The sequence below is a fragment of the Phascolarctos cinereus genome, unplaced genomic scaffold, assembly GCF_003287225.1.
Source record: "Phascolarctos cinereus isolate Bilbo 61053 unplaced genomic scaffold, phaCin_HiC Scaffold_4;HRSCAF=312, whole genome shotgun sequence".
NCBI lineage: Eukaryota > Metazoa > Chordata > Mammalia > Diprotodontia > Phascolarctidae > Phascolarctos > Phascolarctos cinereus.
Genome location: NW_027555847.1, coordinates 722,220,595 through 722,247,650, shown reverse-complemented (window position 1 = coordinate 722,247,650; position 27,056 = coordinate 722,220,595). Strand labels below are relative to the sequence as shown.

At 46.2% G+C, this 27,056-nt stretch overlaps 1 protein-coding gene across 4 annotated transcripts in view; it reads right to left on the bottom strand.

The window, feature by feature from the left end:
• Positions 1–27,056, bottom strand: part of LOC110215189 (septin-2) — a 137,569-nt gene that overhangs the window by 22,360 nt on the left and 88,153 nt on the right. For all 4 annotated transcript variants that reach the window (XM_020996431.2, XM_078154453.1, XM_078154452.1 and 1 more), the window contains one exon: positions 21,060–21,153. In XM_020996431.2, the coding sequence (XP_020852090.1) occupies positions 21,085–21,153 (69 nt within the window). In that variant the 3' untranslated portion in view covers positions 21,060–21,084. The remainder of the gene's footprint in view (positions 1–21,059; positions 21,154–27,056) is intronic.

The following is a 27,056-nucleotide window of genomic DNA, read 5'->3' as shown; positions in this document are numbered from 1 at the left end:
GATGCAAAGTGAAATGTACTGTATACAAAGTAGCAATAGTATTTTAAGATGATCAGCTGTGAATGACTTAGCTCTTCTCAGTAATACAACGATCCAAGACAACTCTGAAGAACTTACGAAAAATACTATCCATCCTCAAAGAAAGAACTTGTGGTGTCTGAACACAGACTGAAGCATACTTTACTTTCTTTATTTGTCTGGTTGGGTTTCGGGTTTTTTTTTTTCAGTCTATGTTTTCTTTCACAACATGACTAATACGGAAAGTTTTTGCATGACTACACATGTATAACCTATATTGAATTACTTGCCTTCTCAATGAGGGAGGTGAGGAGGGGGGAGTAAGGGAGAGAATTTGGAACTCAAAAGTTTTAAAAACAAATGTTAAAAACTGTTTTTACATGTAACTGGGGGATAATAAAATACTAAATATATTTTTTAAAACCTGGTTGATTTTTTAAAAATAATTTTTGATGTCTTTTTAAAAAATTTAACTTTCCTCCATATTCTTTCCCACAGAGAGGCATCTCATTCAGCAAACAATAGTTATAAGAAAAAAAACCCCAACATAACTGATCATGACATCAAAAAATCTAAAAATACGTGCAATGCACAGCCCTCATGGAGTCCCCATCACTGGGAAAGAATCAGGCAAAGCCATCTTCCTCTCTCTCTTCTCGCAAGCCTGGCTTGCTCTCTGTAGTTTTGCAACATTTGCTTTGTTTTTGTGGTTGCTTTTTCCACTGACATTGTTGCAGTCATTGTGTACATTGTTTTCTTGGCTCTACTGACTTCACTTTGCATCAGTTCATGGAGATCTTTCCACGTTTCTCTGTCCTCATCACATTTATGACAGCACAGTAATATTCCCTCACATTCATGTACTACAATTTGTTTAATCTTTCTCCAATCAATCAATAAACATTTATTAAGTACTTACCATGTGTAAGGCACTGTGCTAAGTAATGGAGATACACAAAAAGACAAAATACAGTCCCTGATCTCAAGGAGCTCACAATAAAATGAAGAAATGAAGGACACTTATTCTGTTTCCAATTCTTTGCTATCACAAAAAGTGCTGATATGTGAGTGTGTGTGTGTGTGTGTGTGTGTGTGTGTGTGTGTGTGTATGGAGGTGTCAATAGGGACTTTCTTCTTATCAATGAGTGAGTTGGTGGACAAGTTAGGAATGGAATCTCTGGGTGGAAAGGTATGAATATTTTGACCGCTTTATTTGCATAATTCCAAATTGCTTTCCAAAATGGCTGCACTGATTATTCACAGCTCCACCAACAATGTATTACATTAGTATGTTTATCCTCCCACAATTCCTCCAACATATTATTTATCATCTTTTTGACAACTTTTCCCTATCTTTTGAGGCGGTTAGGTGGTACAGTGGATATACCAGTGGACCTGAAGTCAGGAAGACTTGCATTATAATCTGGCTTCGGACACCTACTAGCTGTGTGATCCTAGGCAAGTTTAGTGACTGTCTCAGTTTCCTCATCTGTAAAATAGAGTTAAAAATGGTGACAACCCAGGGTTTCTGGGAGGCTCAAATGAGATAATATTTGTAAAGAACATTGCAAATCTTAAGGCGTTATATAAATGCTATTGTTATCTTCACCAAGTTGAAGAGCGTGAGGTAAAACCTCAAGGCTGTTTTAATTTGCTTTTCTCTTATTAATAAGTTACAGCATTCTCTCACTTAGCTGTTAATAGTTTACCATTCTTCTTTTGAGACCTTATTGTCCATATCCTCTTAGGATTTATTTATTGAACAGCTTCCTGTAACATATATGTGTATATGGTTTATATATCTTAAGATACCAAACTCTTATCAGAGAAATTTGACACAAAGATTTCTTTTTCCCCATTCAACCACTTCCCTTCTTATCTTAGGTGCATTAATTTTGTTTGTGTCAGTTTCATGTAATCAAAGTTACCTGTTTTATCTTCTGTAACTGTCTCTCTTTCAGTTAAGAATACATCTCCTACCTATAACTGTGAGAGGTATGAGATCTGTTTTTAACAAATAGAAAATTTTTTCCTAAGTAAATTATGTTTTCTGCCTTATTAAACACTAGATTAATGAGTTTCATTTTTAAAAATTCTTCCTTGTCTAATATGTTCCATTGATCCACTCCTCCATTTTTAAACTAATAACAAATGGTTTTGATGACTGCTGCTTTATAATATAGTCTGAGGTCTGAAAGTGTTATTCCTCCTCTTCTCTACTTTTTTTTCCATTATTTTAGGGTTTTTCCAAATAAATTTGATTATTTTGAGTTATATAAAGTGATAATCTGGTACAGCATTAAAAGTGTAAACTAACGTTGGTAGTACTGTCATTTTTATTATATTGGTACAGCCCAGCCATGAGCACTGTATATTCCCAGAACTCCAGCTATTTAAATTGTTCTTTATTTCTTTAAGGAGTACTTTGTAACTGAATCTATACAACCATTTTGTGTGCTCTGGTAGATTGATATCCAAATATTTTATGCATTTTGTAGTTATTTGGAATGGGATTGTCCCTTCTATTATTGCCTTTTGGATTTTGTTAATATTACACAGAAAATGTTGATTTTTGAGGGTTTATCTTATAGCCTGCAACTCTGCTGAAGCTGCTGTCTCAAAAAATATCTCTGCTGAATCTCTGGGATTTTATTTTGTTTTTTATTAATTTATTGAGTTATCAACAATCATAAGCTTTTGAGTTTTAAATTTTTCTCTCTCCGTCCCCAAGACAGCACACAATCTGATATAGCCTATACATATACATTCCTATTAAACGTATTTTGACATTAGTCATGTTTCAAGGAAGAATTAGAACCAATAAGTAAGCTATCACATCATCAGCAAATAGGAATAGTTTTATCTCCTCTTTTATCTATCTTATTCCTTTAATTTCCTTGTCTTGTCTGACTGCTAATTCTGGCATTTCCAGAACTATATCAAATAACCATGCACCCTTCCATTCTGAAATTTAGTCCCATGATAATATAGATTCCCCTTCAGGCAGGGTGTTGTGAAGTTTAGCCCACGATGTTTCAGGCTGCCTCCATTAGACCTCTGCTTTTTAGCCTTGTCTCTTCATGTACTTTTAGAAAGAAATTTCTGAATACCGTATCTCTGTGGTTATTTTGTGGTGGGGGTCCTTGGTTGCTGTATTTGTTTATCTTTCTTGTATTTCTGTTGTCTGCAGTGTTTGAAATTAAGTAATTTGTTGAAGTTTAATTTTCTTTCTTGGAATGCTTTGAAAGCCTGTTTTTAAAATTAAATGTCCATCTTTCTCGTTAGTGGTTAGGCTCAGATTTGCAGGGGAGGTCATCTTGGGTTGCCTCTTGAATTCCTTTGCTCTTTGGAACACAATATTCCATTCTTTCCTGAGGTTTCTTGTGATTGCAGAATAGTCTTGTGTCACTTAAACTTCCTTTCCTCTATATGTGAGGATGACTCTCCTGGTCGCTGGTAGAATTCATTGTTTGTCACCGGAATTATTCAATTCAACCACAAAGCATCTTGCAGTTTGCAGCATAGGAACAGTTTTTTTTTTTCCCCCTGAAGGGAACCTGTGCTTTGTTTTCTATGTCCAGAAATTCTAAAGAGTTTTTTTGCATTATTTCTTGCATTACGGTGTTTAGGCTTTGGGGCTTGTCGTGTTTTTCTGGGAGACCTATAATATCTTTAAGTTGTCTCTCTGCATCCCATCTTTGAGATCAATATATTTATTTGGCTTGAACGGAGATCATGGTTTCTTTTCATGCTGTTGCTTTTTGCTTCTCTTCTTTGACAGCTCTTCATTTTTCTGTCCCAATCACCAAAACTAACTCTGATATAGCACTTACTCTGAGCCAGGCATTGTGCTAAGTGTTTTACAATGATTATCTCTTGATTCTCACCACAAGCCTGGGAAGTCCAGCCTTATTTCACATTGCTCCTGGTTTTGCCTCTCTTTGCTGCTTCAGCATTAGCCCAGTGCTTGGCACACAGTAGGTGCTTAATAAATGCACACTGATGACCTGACTGATTGTCCTGTGATCCTGCTCCATCCTTTCTCAGCTCTGAATGCTTGCAAGCCACACTCCACATCATCTCTCTTTGTCTCTGTTTGTGGAAATCTCTGTGCTCTTCTAGTACCCAACTTTAATCCACTCACCTCCTCCAGGAAGCCTTCCCTGTTCTCCCCAGCTAAAAGAGGTCTCAACCTCCTCAAATTTCCCTATGGTCCTTTATCTGAAACTCTACTTACTGCCCAGGTAACTTTGGAATAACCTCTCTTGGTCTCATGAGGGTTGGGTTAGATGAACTCTAAGGTCTCTTTCATGCTTAAAAAAAAAATCCCACGCTCAACAATCTCCCTTTTGTTCCTATCACATTCAGCCTTGGATCGGATCACATTTGTATGTAGGCATCACCTCCCCCCAGAGTTATTTTTCATCTTTGTATGCCCAGTACCCAACTCAGCGTCCTCCCAATGGCAGGGCCTCATCAGCGCTAGGTGAATTGAATTGGAATTTTAAGGGTACTGGATTTGGTAGTCAGGAAAGACTTGGGTTCAAATTCTGCCCTAAGCACTTACTAGCAGCATGATCACGGGCCAGGAACACCTGCTCTGAGCTCCAGTGTCCTCATCTGTAACTGGAGATACAAATCCCTCTCGCACACATGCCTCCAAGTGTCACTGTGAAGACCAAATGAGCGATCATACAGTGATCCACAAATGTCATGAGGACGACTGTTGCTTCCTCAGCTGGACTCCACAAATCCTGGCAGCGCCAGACAACCTTCTCCTGTGCTCGGCCTCCCTCCGGGCACACGACAACCACCGCAGCTTCAGCCGTGGAATAACCACTCTTCCCCGAAGACTAAAGTCACTCATCACCTCACCCAGGCACCAGCCACAACTCCAGAGCTCTGGTTGCCATAACAACCCCATAAATCTTACAAAGACCATTCAGCTCAAAGGCTGTCTGAGAAACCCACACTTTCTGCTTCCACTTGGAAAACTCCATAGTAAGTTAGGAGGAGGCAGGGAAAGGAAATGAATGATACTGCAAATGCCAATCTGCTGACACCTCTGCACAGTGCAGAAAAGAGAGAAAGAAGACTGGGGATCCCACCATACAGGGTCTGCCATTTTGGAGCTGGATGACCTTGGGCAAAACACAGGGCCACAGAATGTGAAGCTGGGAGGGACCTGAGAGGTCACCTAATCCACCCCCTAATTTTAGAGATGGGGGAGCTGAGGCTGAGCCATCAAAGAACACGCCCCCCCAAGAGGCCTCCCCACACTGGATCTATGAGCACGCCGGCATCTCTGGCAGCACGTTGCTCAGCTGACTTACACCGAGTTTGTAGAGCACTAAAAGCCCTCCCATAAATCACTGTCTAGACCCAGGTCTCCTGTCGGGTACTTGTGTGGCCCAAGCAGGGTCTGAAGTACAAGATGCTACACCGCCTTGTCAGATGCCGCCCAGCATCCTGCCTTGTTATCTGACACGTCGGCAATGTCCCACCTGTAGGGCTGATGAGCCCATCATGTACGCCTCTTCCAGGAAGGCTTCATTAATGACTACGATGACGGGGCCATTCATATGAATGTCTATTTGCACAGAGTGGCAGTCTACAAAGGGCTCTCACAAGTACATCACCTCATCTGTGGGGCAATCGCTCCTTCACTCTCTAAACATTTATTAAGTGCCTACTATGGGCAAGGCCTGTGCTTGCCCTCATCTTATAGGGAAGGCAAATACAACTCCATTTTTCACTTTTCACTCAAGTACCCACGTCACACTAGATGCTGAATGTTTACAAGTGGTTCTGGGTGTCTTTGACACAAATTTCAAATCCCAGCTCTGACAGACTCAAACTAAGTCACCGTGAACAAACCCCTTCCCTGTTTTCTCACCACAGTTTCACCGTCTGTAAAATGGGCATACCCAGCCTTGCACCACTTAACTCATGGGGCTGTTGTGAGGGATACGTTTTATAAAGCAGAAGGCGATTATTACACATGGACCTAGAGACATGACCCAAGTCTGACGACTGGTCCCAGCTCCATCACATCTGGGCTGGGAGGAAAGCACATTTCTTGTCTTCCAATGCTCTACAAATGTTAAGTGATCACCCTTTCTGGTGGCTAAGCTAGCTCTCTGCCTGTAGATCAGAGGGCCAAGCACAATGTTGTGCAAAGATTATAAAAAACACCAACAATGAGGTTACTTCGTCTCCTACTTCTGGGCTGGCTAACGCTTTGCCCACCATTCTCCTTACAATGATGCTGGGAGGCAGGCGCTACCGATAGGCCATTTTCATAATTTCCTGGTGCTTTAAAAGGAAGCCAGTAACAGACCCCACAGCCTCAGGGAGCTGCCATCGGACTGGTATCTCCGCGATGGGGTGAGGTGACAGACGGAATGTAATACAGCCATACTCCAAAAGAACTCTCTGCCTCCCAGCTTCCTTCCAGACTCAGCTCCAATCCCAACTTCCACAGGAGGCCTCTTCTGGCCCCTCTCCATCACCTCTGTCTTCCAGCTCTAGGCAACCTTCACCTACTCGGTTTATATCTTCTATGTCCCTATTTATTTACATGATGTCTCCTCCACTAGAATGTGAACTCCTGGAGGGCAGGGACTGTTGTTTTTCTTCTTTGGTATTCCCAGCATGTAGCACAGGGCCCGGCATACAGTAAGCACATAATAAATGCTTGTTGACCAACTGACTTAAAAAACATGTCAGAAGGATGATTCTCAACGTGGCACAGTCCTGCAAAAACAGCACGATGGCCACTAACACTTAGAATAGGCTGAAGGGGAAAGCAAAGCCACGGGTAATTTTTTAAAATTTATTTTTAAAGTTAGATTGGTGAAAAGGGGGGGAAGATCAAAGAATCAAAGAAAGGATGCAGATTGTGCTTGGGTTGGTGATGACGAATGATGAAGAGAAAGGAGGGTCTGACTTTCTTTTCCTTCTATTTCTGATGCCTCCCAAAGCTTCTGAAATGACTGACCTGGGGCAGCTGGGTGGTGCAGCGGATAGAGCACCGGTCCTAGATTCAGGAGCACCTGAGTTCAAATCCGGCCTCAGACACATAACACTTACTAGCTGTGTGACCCTGGGCAGGTCACTTAACCCCACTGCCTAAAACAACAAAAAACAACAAAAAACAAAAAACTGAAATGACTGACCAAAAGGATGAAGAAAATTAAAAAGCATATTGTGTGCTTACTATGTGTCCAGCACTGTGCTAAGGACTGTGGACACAAACAGAAAAGGCCAGACTGCTCTGAGCATTCAGCAGCTGCGGGCACAGAAGGCTCAGTGGTCCTGAGGGCAGAGACAGACCAGAGGGAGAGGCTTGAGGAACTCAGCACACAGGGCCAGGGCATGAGAGGCCTGGCACTCCTCCATCTCTCCAGAAGGACTCACGGGTGACTCTCGTCATTCCAAACAGTGTCCGTAGGCATGTTGCTTTGCTCTGATTGAGTCTGGACTGCCAGGAATTTGGGTGGAAAATGAAGGCGAAGCAAGGAGGGAGGGATGGACACTCAATGTAAATAAGGAGGTGGCAAGACAATATCTGGCTGCCCCTAGTAAATTCCGGTCACCTGCCCTGACAAACATCCTGGGAGGCTGGGAGAACTGGCTGATGTGGCCTCCGGGCCACTGTCAAGACACTCAAAGACTGTAGAAAATGGACAGGAAAGACAAATTCTGTCCCTGTTAAAAAAAAATGGAAAGGAATTTAATCTGCAAACTCTGCTACTGAGCTTGACGTCAATTCTGCCCAAATTCTATCCTCCTTATTAACAGAATGGTGACCCCAGGGAGTCAGAGCAGCTTCGTGAAGCCCTTGTCGTGCTGACCTCTCCTTGTTCCCTTCTTAAGGAGGGCACCAAGATGGCGGATGGAAGGAACACAGCAGACCCAAATTTACAGCCTCTCAGCACTTTGTAAATTGTGGCTGATTGAAGCTATTTTTGTGGGAAAGAGGAAGAGATGTGGGTTAAAATTCAGAGCAGTCTGATCGGCTGGCCCTGGAGATTCAGAAGCCAGATGGCTCAGCCTCAGGAGGAGGCTGGCAGCGAAGCAGTCCCCCAGGATCCGTGTTTGGCTCTAGGCTGCTTTACACGGCCATCGATGATAGGGAGACGACCATGAGGTTTCACTTCTGGGCAGAGATGGCAAACAGGGCTACCGCTCACGCTGGAGTTCCCCACTGTTGGCAGAGTTAGGAACTTGTCTCGCCAATGCATAACATTTGGAAATACAGAGAAAAGTAAGTTGTTCATCCCCCTTGATCCTGCAGTGCTAACCGTGGGCATACTCCCTGAGCCAAAGATGGAGGAAAGGTCTCACCTATGCCAAAATACTCACAGCAGCACCGTTTCTGCTAGGAAAAAACACCTAACACCAGATGGGTGTTCATCAGTTGTGGAACAGCTGGACAGACTGTGATATGGAAGTGAAACACATGACTGCAGAGCTGTAACAAACCCCTTTTCTTTTTTTTAATAGCATTTTATTTTTTCCACCCATCCAATCCACCCTCGGCCCACCCAGCTGCCAAACTGATCTTCCTCCAGCACAGGCCTGACCGCGCCACTCTCCTGCTCAAGAAGCATCAGCCGCTCCCTGATGACTCTAGGATAAAACACCCACTCTGCTGTCTGGTATTTAAACATTTCTGGTTTCAGCCTAATTTTCAAGGTCCACTGCACATTATTCTCCGTTACAAACTTGAGTCCAGACAAAGAGAATGTGTTTCTTGTTGCTCTTACACAAAATTCCCTCCCTTGTCTCAGTGCCTTTGAACAGGCCAAATCTATATAGGTCAGGTGCAGACGGCACCCCCTCCTCACCTCTGGCTCATGGATTTCCAAGCTTCCTGGTTAAGCTCAGCTCAAGAACAAGGCCTTTTGGGGCTGCTGCCACCCATTATTTTGCAGTTGCTTTTTGGGTTTTTACTTCTCTGATCTGTGCATAGATTCTCTCCCTGCGCCCAAGGCAAGCTCCCTAAAGGCGGGGGCTTTTTTGGATCCCCAGCACACAACACAATATCTGGCAGAAATGGTCACAGAATGAATGAACAAGAAACAATGAATTTGAGAAATTCGGAGAAACCCATTCAAAACAGTGCAAGGCCAAGAAAACAATACAAACAACGACTACTACAACGCATGGGTGAGCAATGCTAAAAATCATCAGAATTCAAATCAACACAATAACGTTGACCCTGGAGGGCTGGATGGAGCCTCCGCCCCTGAGATCCAGTGACCACTTCTAAGCTAAGGAGACTCTATGCAGAGAATGGCTGAGGAAACTGTGATCAATTGGAAGTGCTGATGTAACATGTCCACTAATCTCTCAGAAAAGAGTACCGGTTCTGGCGTCAAAGAAGCCGGCTAGTTCTAACTCTGGCCTGTAGGACGCAGGGTAAATGACTTCCCCACACGTGCCTCAGTGTCTCCTTCTGCAAAATGGAACAGTTGGAGGAAGTCATGACAACCCCAAGTCCTATGACCCTCGTGGCTCTCATACACCTGGAGCCTAGAGGGGCCACATCCTTCTGATCATTCCAAGTCTCAGAGAGAGAGCCATTAATGTCACTGTCAGCCACAAGTCAGAGGTTCATTTACCTAACATCAGATTTGTCACTTCTTCTTCTTCCTCTTCTTCTTCTTCTTCTTCTTCTTCTTCTTCTTCTTCTTCTTCTTCTTCCTCCTCCTCTTCTTTTTTTTTGCTTTTTGGTGAGGCAACTGGGGTTAAGTGACTTGCCCAGAGTCACATAGCTAATAAGTGTTAAGTGCCTGAGGCTGGATTTGAACTCAGGTCCTCCTGAATCCAAGACCAGAGCTCTACATATTTGCTAATTCAATAAATATTAAGCACCTATTGCGTGTAGCGCACTGTGCTAGGCACTAGAGAGATAAAATGTCTCAGTAAGACAGCCCCTGCCTACATGGGATTTGTAATAGAAGAGGCAGAAAAGATGTTCAAAAACAACTACAAATATAATTGTACCTGAAGACATGAGGTGTAAGCAATGTGCCACATGGGGCACAAGGGGGAAATGTGATTAGAAAAAGGAATGTCAAGAAGGTAGTCATTGAGCGGAGAAGGAATGAGTGTGTTGGGGAGGGGGAGGGAGGTAAAGCATTCCTGGCATATGTAATTTCTAGAAAGACATTAAGTCAATGAATAAAAAACTATTTTTGTCCAGAGAGGCTTACCCCCTTCTAATTTCAGAACAGTAAGAATGACAGTGTTACAGTAGCAGAAATGTGGTGACAATGATCCACTGTGAAAGACTCAGCCACTTGGATCAAGACCATGATCCAAGATGATTCAAAGAACCCATGATGAAAAATGTGAATTGAGGGGCAGCTAGGTGGCGCAATGGATACAGCACTGGCCTTGGAGTCAGGACAACCTGAGGTCAAATCCAGTCTCAGACACGTAACATTTGCTAGCTGTGTGACTCTGGGCAAGTCACTTAACCCCACTGCCTCACCCCAAAAAAAAAAGCTGAGTGACAATTGAAGAGGATTTTTTTCCACTATATTTTTCTTGTTTTTTTGTTTCTGGCAACAAGGCTAATACGGAAATATTTATATGCATAATAGATATCATGTTATTTGCCTTCTCAAGGGGTGGGGGAAGAGGTGGGAGGGAGAGAATTTGGAACTCAAAATTTCAAAAACTGAAAGTTAAAAATGTTTTAAGGGGTGGAGCCAAGACGGGAGAGTAAAACCAGTGACTTGTTTGAACTCTCCCCCAAACCCCTCCAAATACCTGTAAACAAAAATGACTCTAAACAAATTCCAGAGCAGCAGAACCCACAAAAAGACAGAGTGAAACAAATTTCTAGCCCAAGACAACCTGGATGGTTGATAGGAAAGGTCTGTTGTGCCAGCTAGGAGAGGAGCACAGTTCAGCGTGGCCTGCACAGGCAGATAGGACCCCAGCAAACCAGAACAGGCCTCAAAGGACTGAATCATGGGCAGCTGTGGTGGTTTCCAAACTAACCACAAATGCCAAAGACAACTTAGAAGGTCAGTGGGAAAGGTCTATCGGGCCCAGGTGAGAAAAGAGCGCAGTCCAGCCTTGGCCCTGGCCCTGTCCTGGGGCTGCCATGGCAGCTGCTTCTAGAGCTCTTGGCTCACAGACCGGGGGGGGGGGTTTTGAGCAGGGATCTCTTTGCTGGCACTGAGGCAGGATTCTCTTGCTTTGCCCATGCTTGGATCTGGGTCCCAGTCCTGGGTGGTGGTCGTGGAGTGAGGAGGAGCATTGGCATGGTGGAGCTCGTGGTGGTGCTGCAGAGCGATACCTCCTCACAGTTCCAAGGCAGAAAGGAGTGCTTGTGGTCACTCACAGACCAGAGCACAGGCCAGGACAGGAGTAAACACCTCTCCTTTGATCAGACCACCTTGGAAGAACTGAAAATTTACAGGTCTTTAGAAGTATCTCCAAAAACAGCTGCACAAAACCCCTGAAGCTTGGGACAGTATATCCTCCACACTGGAAGCAGAGCCCTACCTTAACAAAGAGTTAAAAAGTCAAGTAAATAGCTGGGAACCTGAGCAAACAGCGGAAAAAAAGTCAGACTATAGAATCTCACTTTGGTGACAAAGAAGATCAAAACAGAACCAGAAGAAGACAACAAAGTCAAAGCTCCTATATCCAAAGCCTCCAAGAAAAATATGAATCAGTTCCAGGCCACAGAAGAGCTCAAAAAGGATTTTGAGAAGCAAGTAAGAGAAGTAGAGGAAAAACTGGGAAGAGAATTGAGAGTGATACAAGAAAATCATGAAAAACAAGTCAACAGCTTGCTAAAGGAGACCCCCAAAAATACTGAAGAAAATAACACCTTAAAAAATAGATTAACCCAAATGGCAAAAGAAGTCCAAAAAGCCAATGAGGAGAAGAATGCCTTGAAAAGCAGAATTGGCCAAATGGAAAAGAAGGTACAAAAGCTTACTGAAGAAAATAATTACTTAAAAATTAGAAGAGAGCAAATGGAAGTTAATAACTATGAGAAATCAAGAAAGTACAAAACAAAACCAAAAGAATGAAAAAATAGAAGACAATGTGAAATATCTCACTGGAAAAATAACTGACCTCGAAAACAGATCCAGGAGAGAGAATTTAAAAATTATTGGACTACCCGAAAGCCATGATTAAAAAAAAAAAAAGAACCTAGACATCGTCTTTCAAAAAATTAAGGAAAACTACCCTGATATTCTAGAACCAGAGGGTAAAATAGAAATTGAAAGAATCTACAGATTAACTCCTGAAAGAGAACCCAAAAGGAAAACTCCTAGGAATATGATAGCCAAATTCCAGAGCTCCCAGGTTAAGAAGAAAATATTGCAAGCAGTCAGAAAGAAACAATTCAAGTACTGTGGAAACACAATCAGGATAACACAAGATTTAGCAACTTCTACATTAAGGGATTGGAGGGCTTGGAATATGATATTCTGGAGGTCAAAGGAGCTAGGATTAAAACCAAGAATCACCTACCATGCAAAACTGCATATAATCCTTTAGGGGGGAAAAATAGGCATTCAACGAAACAGAGTGCTTTCAAGTATTCTTTTCTTTTAACTTTATTTTCTTTTCAAGCATTCTTGATGAAAAGACCAGAGATGAATAGAAAATCTGACTTTCAAATACAAGACTCAAGAGAAGCATGAAAAGGTAAACAGAAAAGAGAAATCATAAAGGACTTATTAAAATTGAACTGTTCACATTCCTACATGGAAAGATGATATTTGTAACTCATGAGACCTTTCTCAGTATCAGGGTAGTTTTATATACATACATACATACGTATGTGTGTATGTATATGTATATATGTGTGTATGTACATGTGTATGTATACATATACATACATATATGTATGTGTGTGTACATATATATATATATATATGGAGAGAGAGACAGAGACAGAGAGAGAGGAGACATAGAGACAGAGAGAGAAGGCACAGGGTGAGTTGAATATGAAGGGATGACATCTAAAAAACAAAACTAAGGGGTGAGAGATGATTGTACTGAGAGAAGGAGAAAGGGAGAGGTAGAATGGGGTAAATTATTTCACATAAAAGAGGCAAGAAAAAGCTTTTATAGTAGAGGGGAAGTGGGGTAAGGTGAGAGGGAATGAGTGAATCTGAATCTCACTGGATTTTGCTTAAGGAGGGAATAACATACACACTCAATTGGGTATGGAAATCTAACTTACCCTAAGGAAAATAGAGGGGAAAGGGATAAGGGAAGGGAGGATGATAGAAGGAAGGACAGATTGGGGGAGGGAGTAATCAGAAGCAAACACTTCTGAGGAGGGATAGGGCGAAAAGAGAGAATAGAATGGGGGGGTGGAATAGGATGAAGGGAAACATGGTTAGTTTTTCACAACATGACTACCATAGAAGTGTTTTGCCTGACTACACACGTATAATCTGTATTGAGTTGCTTGCCATCTCAATGAGGGTGGATGGGGAGGGAGGAAAGGACAGAATTTGGAACCCAAAGCCTTAAAAACAAATATTAAAAACTGTTTTTACATGTAACTGGAAAATAAGAGACACAGGCAATGGGGTATAGAAATCTAACCTGTCCTACAGGAAAATAGAAGGAGAAGGGGATAAGAGAAGGGGAGGGAATTGATAGAAGGGAGGGCAGATTGGGGGAAGGGGTATTCAGAATGCACGCCGTCTTGGGGTGGGGAGAGGGGCGAGATGGAGAGAAAATTTAGAACTCAAAATCTTGTGGAAGTGAATGTTGAAAACTAAAAATTAATTAATAAAATTTTTTTAAAAAAGAAAATATGTTTTAAAATGCAATTGGGAAAGGTATAATGAAATACACACACACACACATTTTTTTTAAGTAAAAAAAAAATGGTGTTGATGACATTGACAGATCCTTCCTGGAATGCCACAGAAAATTCCTTCTCGGTAAAAGGAGGGACTAGCTGAGACAAGCTCTCAGGTAACTACTGCTCAACTACTCCCTCTCCCTCTCCAACATTACATCATTAACTGGCTTCTCTCGGTGCTATATCCGCCCACTCCCATGCTAATTGAACATCCTCTCATATCCCCTGACCCAATGGCCAATGAGGAGAAGTTGGCCTGATGCCACTTCTACCCCCATCCTGTGCCACCGTCTTCCTTTTAGGGTCACTCCATTGGTCACTGTCACACAACCCAGATCCGGGGCCTTCGGACTGCTCTGCCTCTTTTCTCAAGGACCCAAACCCTTGTTCTTGGGGACTTCACTCTACATGCTCAGGCACCATAGCCTCCTACTTCATCAGCCTCAGCTTCCATGACCTGTAGCTTCCATCTACTTCGACCATCCACTTGGTTACTTCTTAGATCTCATAATCACCCACAACTGTGCCCTCTCTAGGATTTTGAACTCAGAGATTTCCCTCTCTTATTAAAATCTCCTGTCCTTTCATTTCTTCCTCTGCCTCACTCCTGCTAAAAATCCTTCATCTTCCCTGTAACCTCCCTGTTCTCATGGTCCATTTCTCCCCTCTGGCCTCACTTGTCTTTCCTCCCTCACCCTCTTGCCCTTGTATTGTTCCAACCCTATCAGTCCTGAACCCTACTTCCTACCACACACCTTCCCTACCTGTACCCCTGAGTTACTGAAAACAAGTTCATGTTATCTATTTTCATCTGTGCCCTCACTGGGGAACGACATTTATTCTTCCTTAACTGACTCTCCATCCCACTCTCCTCAACAGCTATTCCGAACCTTTCCTCCTCAAGCTCCCAGGGCCTTTCCCCTCAGTAGACATCCTAACCGTAGGCCATCACACCAGGAGCTCCTTCTGCCCCACTATATACCACAAAATGCCTTTGCATCTTCTCCTGGACTACAGGCACCACAAACTCCTTACGTCCAAAAAGGCTACATAAACACTAAAACGGAATTTCATCTCCCCTCAAAGGTGTCTTTCCTCCAAGCTCCCCTGTTTCTACAGAGTCCCTGTCACCCAGGTTCCTAACTCTAGTCACCTTTGGCTTTCCCTTCTCCCTTACCCCTTGTCTAATCGCTGCTAGGTCTTACTGCTGATACTTCCACGTCATCTCTTGCCCCTGTCCATCCACTCCTCCCACAGCCCCTTCCTGATTCAGGACCTCATGCCTTCTCACCTGGGCCACATTCAGACAGTCCTCTCCCTACACGGCTGCCAGTATCAGCCTCCTGAGGACCAGGCCCCGTGAAGCCACTGAAGTTTTCTGAGTGGCTCCCACCTGCCCACAGGCTCGGACACTGCCAGGTCCTGCTTGGTCTGAACAAGGAGCAAGAGAATTCCCATGAGCTGACATTATGATATAAACTATGGTCATGGTTCCAGCCCAATGGGAAGATGCAGGGTCAATCCCTCAGGCCCTCCAGAGTCTGGATTTCACCTCCTTTTCCTTCCTTAGTTCTCATCAGTCCTCTTCCTAAGTGCCATGTTGGGGTAGGTGGGACCACCCTCTTTATTTTGTGCATTCGCACAAGCCATTCATAGGCCTGGAGAGTACTCCCTTCTCATCTCCACATCTCAGAAACTAGCCTTCTTTCAAGGGTCAAGGCAGCAACCCATTCCTCCAGAAGTCTCCCTGTTCCTCCCTTTCCTCTTGCTTTCACTCATTTGCTTCATGCTGTCCTGGTCTGGGTGCATGTCATGGAGCCCAAGCAGAATGGAACCTTGTGGAGGGCAGGGACCATTTCACTTTCCTGACACCGCCCCCCCCCACTTCCTTCAGCACAGGACTACACACACACACACAGTGGGCATCTGATAAACTGTGGCGGCTACTCTTTGAATTCTACCTGCCTTTAAAAGGCCAGTTCAAATGCCACCACAAACCTTTCCCTGATCCTTCTGCCAATAATAAAGCACCTTCTCCCTCAGACCTGACTCAGCCATTTTTTATTATACTAATTGCATCTATGTGTCTTATCCTCACGCCAGGCTGTAAGGAACAGAAGGGCAGAAACTGCATCTGATCTCAACTTTGTACCCTTCTCAGCACTGAGTAGATACTGGGCGCTTAATAAATGCTTTTTGGATCTTGAATTTTAACAACATGTTAGAATTGCAAGGAATCTTGGAGATCAGCTAGGGAGAGGCAAGGCCAGACCTCCTGGCTTGCAGCCCGGGGCTCATCCTCACATCACAACAAGTTATGCGTGGCGCAGGAAGAGAGCTCCAAGCACAGGGTCTTTGCGCCCCCCCCCGGCTCGGTACTTTCCACACCGCAGACTATGAAATCTAGATGCAAACAGAAGGCAGCCAGCGCTCTGAGGGCTTCTGAGTCTCAGACACATGCAGATGTCCAATAACAGGGAAACAAATGCATGGGTCTATGTCTGCTTAAGAAGCCTAATGGCGGACAAGATGTTTAAGCTTCCTGAATGGTTCCAAGGGTGGAAACAAGAGGGAAAGATGAGGAGCAGAACCAGGGGGTAAAATCTAAATTGGGAGGGTTTGGATGGATCCGAAAGAACACAGTTTCCATGAGCATAATGCAGACTAAGCTCTTTAGACCAAGTAATTGTGCTCACTCTTTAAAAAGGAGGCGCTCACAGCTGCCATTTATGTAAATAGCTGAAAACTACTGAGTCACAGCTACTGTCTGCAAAACTGGGCCAACCCCCAGAGTCCTGGAGTGTTTATGCTTCAGTTCTGGTGCTACATATTTTCACTGAGAGGTTGGGCCATGTGGTCAGCAGGATTGCTTTCTGCTTACAATCTGGAGCTCAGAGCAAGAAGCTCCGGCAAGAAACAAGCTCTGAGGGGCAGCTAGGTGGAGCAGAGGATAGAGCACCGGCCCTGAAGTCAGGAGGACCTGAGTTCAAATCCGACCTCAGACCAAACTCTTGATAAGTACTAGCTCTGTGACCCTGGGCGAGTCACTTAACCCCAATAGCCTTTAAAAAAAAAGAAAAGAAAAGAAAAGAAGCAAGCTGTGCGACTCACCATGGTGAGAGACCATGTCCGGGACGGTGGACCGATCCCCAGACTGAAACCAGGAGGTTGAGCGCAAGCCCCGACTCTGACACTGTGGCCAAATCACAGATGAGCCCTCCCCTGCTTCAACCCTGCGATGTGACAGATGGAGAAACTGAGGCCCAGAGAAGGGAAGGAAGCTGCCTGAGGTCACAGAGGCCAGAGTGGCAAAGCCAACACATCCTCCTCCCTTGGCCAGCCTTGGTTTCCTCATCTGTAAAATGTGGATCATGGTAGCCCTCAGCTCCTGGGGCTGCTGCAATCATCAAAGGAAAAGATACATAGAAAGAGCTTTACAATTTTGAAGCCTATATTAATGTGGGCTGTTGTCATTATCTGAGACTCTTCACCACTCTGGGACTCAGTTTTCCAACCTGTAAAATGGCAGCTGGGTGGCACAGTGGATAGAGCACTGAGCCTAAAGTCAGGAAGATCTGAGTTCAAATCTGACCTCAGACACTTCCTAGCTGTGTGACCCTGGGCAAGTCACTTAACCCTGTTGTTTGCCTCAATTTCCTCATCTATAAAGTGAGCTGAAGAAGGAAATGACAAACCACTCTAGTGTCTCTGCCAAGAAAACCCCAAATGGGGTCACGAAGAGTCGGACACAACTAAAAATGACCAAATAACAAAAAATGGAGATAATACCTACACATTCTACCCTACAGCGCTATTGTGAGGACAGCTATCTGTAAACCCCAAAGTGTTCGAGAAATAGGAGTTATCATCATTATAGTGGGAATCTACTACATCTCAATCTCCAAGAGGAAAAATAATTCAATGAGCATACCCTTGCCTGCAAATTTCTCTAAGATGAAGAACTCCCAACTAAAGTAACGCCTCAAGATGGCGGGCCAAGGCCAGAGGGAAGATTCAAGAGGAAGCTACAGAATCCTCCCTCTTTCCCATTGGGAATGTGGGCAGCTGGCCCAAGGTCATCTGGCAGAAGAGAATCCATCTGATTCAGGATTTACATTCCAGAAGAACCAAAAATTGACAATATGACCAGGGAGAAAGAGAAGCATGGAAAAGTAGGATATTTGTGGGGTTTCCTCTCGTTTCTGTGTTCATAAAATTGAAAACCAATTCTTTTTAAACAGAATTTTAAGTGTAGGGCATAAAAAGAACAACTTCAAATGAGGTCCCATTCTGAAATGTTCAACATGTAAAAAGCCAATCTGGGCCAGGAAACTGGCTGCCAGACAGGCATATTTTTCCTAGAGAGAGAAGACAAGGGCAAGAATAGAGGAGTTTCTCACGCTTCCTTCTGTGAAAGAATGTTTCCTCCTCTTGATGTGGGCATGGGACTGTTTGCGCAGGCCCCTGAGTGACCTTCAGCAGGGCCTGTGCCTCAGGAGGCTGATGTGGGCAGCTGCGGATGGAGGGGAACATCTGGAAGTAGCCCAGGTGAGAAGGAGGGAGCCTTCTCAGAGAGCTGAGGCCGGAGCAAAGGTGCTGACAGTTCACAGGCTCCCCAGCCTGCCCAGTGAGACCCAGAATGCATGCCTGAAGGCCATCCAGCCACACACAGGGCACCTGAGATGCACCAAAGACCACCCCCCCCAGCCCTCCATCAAAACTCCTGGGAAATCCACAGCAGCTCAAACAGAAATTAAATCGGCAGCTATCAAGGGTGTTCAAAGCCCTCAAGTGACCCAGGATTCAGTGAGACCACAGGGAGGGCCCAAACTAAATCCAATCACCTTTCTTTGCTCTCATCATTCCTCTGGGGAAATGAAAACATCTTTATGATGCTACTTACTTTTAAACATAGAATTGGCTCAATATTCCATTAAAAATTCCATTCTGATGGAGCTGGGGAGAAATTGATCCTATCTGTCCCAAAGCTTTCACTCAATTCTAAGGGTGACATTAAGAGAAAAAGTGACCAATCTGCCCAAAATGATGGCTAGCAGCTTTATGTGAAATGGCGGCAAATGATGAACAACCTTCATGCCTAGAGTCCTGGCAGAGTCTGAAGAGACCGTGCTCTCCCAACATGATAGAGTACCTATGTGCCATTAAAACGACAAATGGGGAAAACTCCACCAAGTACCATGAAGTGAGGACAAGAGCGTCCAGATGACCGCACACGCTAAGCACAACTACACATCCATCAGACGACCGCACACACTAAGCACGCCCGCACGTCCATCAGAACACACACGCGAAGCATGCCCGCACATCCATCAGACGACCAACCACGCTAAGCACGCCCGCACGTCCATCAGACGACCGCACACGCGAAGCACGCCCGCACGTCCATCAGAAGACCACACACGCGAAGCACGACTACGCGTACGTAGCTCAAGATCTGAGAAGGGAGCCTCCGAAGCAGTGGAGCCCAAGTCCCTCATCGTATGGAGGAGGAAACCAAGGCCTAGAGAGGAGCCATGAGTGGCCCAAGCACGGAGGTGCCATACACACACGCCAACAATGGTAACCAAAGCGAAGCAGCCCCCGGGAGAAACGGAGCAAACGAGCTCCATGACTGTTTTGTTACAGACGATGGTATAAAGTTTGTTAGAGACGACAGTATAAAGCTCGAATGCTTTCTCTGCTCCATCCTCCTAAGGAAGGGCCTGCTCTGTGCTGGAGGCACCTCGGGTACTAGTGACACAAAGACAGGAGTGGGGCAGGCCCTGCCCTCAGGGAGCTTACCTCAAGGCTTCCAGGAAGGGAGGGCAAAGCAACAGTCCTTTACTAAGCCAGACACCCGAAGGGCTGCTCTGTTAGTAGATGCCATGGGCAGCCAGCGTGGCCAGTGGGCCAACTCTCTCCCCCGGGAGAGGAGAAGCGTTGGGTCTAGGACCCATGGTCAAGGAGGCAGAGGGGCTGCTCCTGCAAGGAGAGGGGGTGACAGTACCTGGTTGGGGGTGTCAGTCTTAGGGTTCTACCTTCCTATTTACCCACCTCAGTACCCAGGTCTTTGACACCAAGGCTGGTACATCCTGGAGATAAAAAAGATTCAGGTTCCTCAGGTTGGGGAAGGGTTTCCAACTGTGTCTGGCAGGACCTGACTCCCCTTTACACTTCACACACTGAAAGTGCCCACTGCCCCTGCAGCCTCTCCCTCTGATTGGCTGGTTCTTCTCAGAATGCCCACTTCTTTTTTTTTTTAAATTTAATTAATTTATTTTTCGTTTTCAACATTCACTTCCACAAGATTTTGAGTTCTAAATTTTCTCCCCCTCCCTAAGAGTGGAGGCCTAGCACAGTGCCATACAATTTCCCAGATGCAATCCTAGCCCCACCACTGCCCCATACTTTGGACCCAACACCTCCCCAAGACATGTGTATCAATGGACGGGCTGCTCTTCCAGCTGTACATCAAAATCTAGGCCACGCTTTTCATCCACTTTGTTTTCCCAGTATGAATGGATAGTTACAGGCTTAGTTAAGTATCCAGGCTTAGGGCCAACAATAAAAAAAAGTCATTAGTGAAGAAGAACATTCAGAGACCCTCATTCTACCTTGCTCACATGGCAGGATCCTGGAGGGGCCTCTCCCTGGGGGGTCTGTTCCTTGTCCTTCCCTATGTTTAGGACACTGGAGACCGACAGTGCCTGGGTCACAACAGTCTGCAGTCTGTGCCCGAGAGTCGGACACTTCGGGGTTCTCGATTTTTCACTATTGCTAACACACAGCTACAGACGCCTTTGTACCAGTGCTTTTTTTCTCTTTTTAATTATTTCCCTGGAGCATCTGTACTCCCCAGTGGCTGGATCACCAGGTCACAGCCCATTCTAGGATGCTTCCTGTATCTTGCCAGACTGGCCTCCAGGGCAACACCACCAACTCAGAATACACATGTGTGAGTGCATGGCTCTCTCCAAGCCCTGCCAAACCAAGGTTTACAAGTTTTCTTTGTTTTAAAAAATTTACAAAATCTGAAGTTCGTTCTGCCCTCTACATACACTTTTACTGAGACTATTTCTTCTTCACAAATCCAGTATTGACAGCAACAAAACCACATGGTTAAAAAGTCATAAAGCTCTGGTACCTCCAACGCTGGGGGGAAAAAGAAAGTTACCTTGTGCTGCTGTGCACAGAGGCCCTCACTCCTCCCCAGGCTTCATCCGCATCTGGGCTTGCATCTGCGCAATCATCTCCTGCATCCTTCGGAGCTGGAAGGCAAAAGGATGAGTTTAGCACAAAGGGAAACTGAGACATTCAGAAGCTTGGGTACTTTTATTCAGGAAAGAGAATTCTTAGCGACGGGCCCTCCTTCCTTCTGAGCTGACAGTCAAAGTCAGCGAGGCAAAGTTGACTATGAAATGCCTGGCATTTCATCTTTCTGCTCCCCAGAGGATCCAAGATGCCCTAGATGCTAAAACTTCACCTGGGGCTCTGTACCAGAATCCCCAGCCCACACAGCGAGAGGGCCTGCTTTTGTTTCTTCACCCCAACACTTCCTGTCCCACCTCCTTTCTGTAGCTGGGCAAGCTGGATGTGCCTGGATCGACATACTCCCTGGCCCACCCCCCTGGTCCAGCTGTGGCCTGACTGATGGAGCTGATGATGGGGCTCCTTGGCTGGGCCTATCATTGTCCGGGGTTGAGGAATGCCCCTGCCAGCTGGCTACTTCTCCACCAGCCCTTAGCCTGTCAAATTCTGGTCTGCATCTTTCCCTAAGCCCCACACAAAGAATCCTCCCAGAATGCTGCAGTCTGTTCTCTGGAGTGCCAGGGCAGCCCTTGAGGGGCCATCTGCCGCTTCTCACTCCTACTACATGACCATCTGCCCGTCTCCTTTTCCAAAAATGGCTTTCATACCACTTGTGGAGTGGCAGTCAGCCCTGGGACGAGCCTCAGCCTGCTAGGCCCATCATGGCGTTAGGCCCATGGCTATTGCCCTGCCAGGTGGGGTAGGGAACCTGCAGCCTCAAGGCCACATGTGGCCCTCTAGGTCCTCAAGTGTGGCCCTTTGACTGAATCCAAATCCTTTAATTAGGGAGATTTGTTCTGTGAAACTTGGACTCAATCAAAAGGCCCCACCCAAGGACCTGAAGTCCACATGTCGCCTTCCCCACCCTGCAGGTTATTTGTAATAGCAACTAAGGCACATGTGAGAAGGAGAATCTTTGAATCGCTTGAAATGAGCCCCTAGTGGGAAGTTCTGCTGTTCCATGGGACCCACTGGCCTTCAGACTCCCGTCCCCCCATACTGGACTGAGATCACTGGGTGTCCTGGCCCAGGCCAGAGCACTGGTTTAGAGCCCATAACAGTGCTATCACTAATTTGCTATGAGACCTTCGACAAATCCCTCCTTGGCTTGGGAGCTTCAGCTTTCTGAGAGTAGGTGGGATAAACTGGTTCTATGATCCCACGAAGGCCTCTAGGGTCACACAGAACAAAGCAAGAGTAACTCAGCGGAAGATCTACAGCGTACGGGCTTCTGGATTCCTAGATTCTACCCAAACTAACGGGAAATGCAGCTACCTATCTGTTGAGAGCAGGGCGGGTCCTCAAGCCCTCATCGGGCCGGTACCCCCACAGCCCACCCATTCTGAGCAAGCCACCCCAAGCCCAAGTTCACAGCTCGGTCTAGAGGATGCTGAGAGCTCTGGTCACTCCCCGGGAACAGCAGGTTGCTATGTGGCTAAGCCGTGGCTGTGGCCAAGGCAAGAGAACTCACCATTCCGGGGCTCTTTGCCTTCAGGGAACCCTGGCCGCCGTGGGCAAGCGGTCAAGCTAGCAAAGCCCCCTTCTCAGAATCACCATTTTAAATGCGCACAACAAAATACAAAGTTCACAGGAAAACAATGGTATTGAAAGAAAGACGTCATTTTTCCCCATCCAAGTTCACAGACTTCCTGAAATCCATCCAAAGGGCCTGGGGACCCCAGACTAGTCATTCTTGCTCTATCAGTTACTTAACGTGCTGCCATCTGAACAACGGACAGGTAGGCTGACTCTGCTCGGCCTGAGTTTCAGGCCGCCTTGTGAAGAACAGAAGTGGGCCTTCCTGCCTCTGTCTCCCCCCACTCCAGCCCATCCTCCACTCAACAGTCAAAGGGATCTTCCTCAAGCATAGGTCTGACCAGGCCAACATCCTACTCAAATGTCATTGTTCAGTCCCGTCTGACTCTTGGTGACCACATGGACCCCAGCACACGAATGCTGTCCATGGGGTTTTCTTGGCAAAGACACTGGAGTGGTTCGCCATTTCCTTCTCCAGTGGATTAAAGCAAATAGAGGTTAAGCGACTTGCCCAGGATCACAAGCTAGGAAGTGTCTGAGGCCAGATTTGAACTCAGGGCTTCCTGCCTCCAGGCACTCTACCCACTGAGATGCCCAGCCTCTTCCAACTCTAGTGGCTCCTTAGTATCTCTAGGACCGAATATAAGATTCTGTGTTCAGTTGTTAAAATCCTTCAAAAGAACAAAAACTCACACATTTATGTAGCACCTACTATGTGCCAGGCTTTGAGCTAAATACTTTACAAATAGTATCACACACACACACACACACACACACACACACATACACACACTCCACCAATAGGCCGGGACCTTGAAAGCAAGGGCTACCTTTGCCTTCCTGTCTTCGTGTCCCTAGCACTTAGCACGGTGCCTGGCACACAGCAGGCACTTAATACATGCTTGCTGACTGTCTCTGAAGACACCGTGAGCTCGGCCCGACACCTCTGTTTTCTTTCCCCAGCTGTTTCCTAGGCCTGCAATGTCTCTTGTACCATCCTGCCAACAGTACAGGTGACTCGTGTTCTGGGAAGCCATTGCTACTCAATGGTGACCTTCTCTCCCAGACGTCCTTGTGAACCCCCCTGTGACGAGGACCACTCAGCAGAGTGCTCCGCAGAGCGAGTGTTTAATCAGTGTTGGTTGGACTGAACCGAACTGAGGCTGTTTGACTGAGGATGAGGCAGACCTGAGCAAAGTGAAAAGCAACAGGCACGGGGTCCCCCCGCAGCCGCCGGGGTGTCCTTCCAGGGGAGCTGAGGTCCTTTCCAACCCCATTTTCAGTCACGTTCTACTCCACTTCTATGAGACCCGGAGAAAGCAGTTTCCTACCACCACAGAAGCACAAAGTGGAGAGGCGGCAATGGTGTCAGGGGTGGAAAAGACCACAAAGGTGTGGAGTCAACCTCGGCTCTCCCTGGGGGGAGGCAAAGACGGAGAAGCCTCCACTGGCAGGGCTCCCTCCCTCCTGAACGCACCCATCTGGTATCTACTTGTGTGGTCACCCCCCGGGGGCTATGCTTGGCTCACAGCGGCACGGTAAATATTTAGCAGCCTGAATTAGCCAAGTGACCATGGGCAGGGTGTGACGTGATTCAGTCGTGTACAACTAAGGTAGTGAGCTCGCTGTGAGGTGCACTGAGTTTGAGATGACACCAGGACAGCCATATCCAGGAAGCAACAGGAGACCCAAGAGAGAAGCCAGAAAGAGGGGCTGGCCACGTAGAGGTGGTGTCATCCACACGGTAACTCATAGTTCTTTAAGACTCCGAAGTTTAACAAGTATTTTCCTCATATCCCTTTGTGAATCCTCCAGGTCATACAAGTGTTATCCTTCATCTGTTCTCCACACCTGTGCTTTCACTGGGTAGCGAGCACTCAGGGAGGACACTCCTATCAAACCAGCCCAGACCTGTTCTCCTTTCTCGTCTTAGAAAGCCACCCGGGGCACTGAGAGGTTAGCACCTTGTCCACACAGTCTGAAGGACTCCAAGGCCAGAGATCCATCCCCTATATTAGACTCTCTCTCCATCCCCATTTTAGAGATGGACGACACTTGGGATCAAAGATTCCACAGCCTGCTCAAGGTCACACAGCTAAGAAGTCCCAGAGTCAAGCCCTGAACCTCGATGTAGGGGCTCCAGTCCCTCTCCAAAAACAGTGGGAGCACTGAGACAGAGAAATGTTTGGACAGCCACAGCCCAGCAAGGGCAAAAGAAAGGCCCAGGGCTGAGTACACCTGGGGGCCGGGGGTGTGAGAAGTAACAGGAGCTGGCAAGGAGACAGAGAAGGCATCAGAGGAGCTGACCCAGGGCAGGACAGTGATGAAAAGCCAAGCCATGAAAGAGTTTTGCCACAGCAGAGCTGGCCAGCAGGGTCAAGTGTCACAGAGCCCTAAGGACAATGAGAACAGGGAGGAGGTGGCTAGAAGGGGTAACCAGAACCTGAACTCGGGGAGCTCAACTGGGCACTTCATCCCTCTCCCCTCCCCACAGACCCAGATGGTCCAGGATGGCATCCCCAATGTCCTGGGGAGAATGTGTGCATTAAAGTTGCTCCGTCAAAGTTAATTTCATGCTAAGTGGTTAAATGGAACTGGGGCCCTTAAAAATGGGGAAATACAGTTGATGCCAGTGGCAGAGAAGAGGGAATCTCCAATGGCCCTCAGACAGTGGGCCAGGGCAGCCACGTCACATAGGAATACAGAGACTATTTGAAAGAGAACATTTCCCTTACTCACTTGTTAAAATTAATACACGTTTTAAAAAACCCAACGGGAAATAACACTTTTAAGGCTTCACGCAGGGTTAATTCTAAGCTCACAGTGCCAAAGATAGAAGGAGCTTCGGAGACACAGTCTAGTCTGAACACAACTGACTCTCCCCCCTCCCAGGCTCCTTGGCTCCCTTCACATCTCACCTAGAGGCCCGCCTTCTCCCGGAAGCCTTTCCCAGACCCCTCAATGCCCCCTCCTGCCTTCCATCTGCCAATCAGCTCCACCTTTTTCTGACTGTACGTCTCCCCCACCAGACTGTGAATCCCCAACCCCCGATAACAGGGACTGGGCAGTGGGGGAGTTGGCTGTTATTATTTCCCCGCTTTCTGTCTATCCCTGGTGCCTGGCACACAGTAGACATTTAATAAATAGATGCTGTTGACTTGAGAAGGTTACTGCTAACTTTCAAATGGGCAGTTTGAGGGCACATAGGGATGGGAGCCAGACGAATGAATTAAGAGAGGGACAGGCTGTGTGTGAGACTTCTGACCAACTGAGGAACTAAGGGAAGAAGGGGAAGAAGGTGCACAGCAGGCCAAACGAACGTGTTAAAAGGTTTATTCAGCAAATGTTGGCTGAAGTCCTACTACATGTTGGGCGCTGTGACAGGTACCAAGAAGGATACAGAGAACTATGTGGCTGTCTCTACCAACTTAATCAGGCACGTGGTGGCCTAGTGGCTTGTTATGAGGGAGAGACAGAAATAAGGTGAGGCACAACCTGGCCCTGCCCGACCGCTCCGACCTGATCTCTGCTTCTCCTCTCCCCTCCCGCCTGGCTCTCATCACACTGGACTGCGCCCTTCCACCTCGGGCCTTTCCCTCCTGCAGAAACCCCCTTGGACCTCATTAAGAGTCTCTGTCTTGCACCTCCCTGATTATGTAACAGTGTATATTCTAATTCTCTGCATTTCTCTCCCCTTCTTGGCTCCCTGAGGGCTGGGCCCATGTCTCAGTGTCTAATCTAGGCTTCCTATCTCCTCCACTGCCTCTCAGAGTGCTTTGCACTTACAGGGAAATAAATATTTGTGAAATGAACAGTCTCTGGGTGTATCAACTGGTTGGACAGATAAGATATACGTGTACCTACATACAGGAACAGTGAGGTGACTTCTGGCTAGGCTCACTTGGAGAAAGGAGGATTTGAGGTGGGCTTTGAAATAGGGAGGGGATTTCATCAGGCAATGAAGAAAGGGAAACACATTCCAGGTGGGGCCCGAGAAATAAGCAAAGTCAGAGAAACAGGAAATCCAAAGGCCTGTGCTTGCAAGGATGGGGAGGCCAGCAAGGCGTGGGAGAAATGTTGGGTAGAGGGTCACAGGAATAAGAACTAGAACTCGAAATTAGAACTAGACTCAAAAAGCCAAGAACGGGCCACCAACGAGTTGAGGCTTCATCCTGCAGGTTCTGGGAGTTCCTGACTGGGAGAAGTTGCCCTATCAAACTGCTACTTTAAGGAGATTAATTCACCCTCAGGATGGACAGAAGGGGCTGAGAACAAACACCAGGAGAATACTCCAAATTTTCCAAGCACCCTAAGGCTCAGAAAGTGG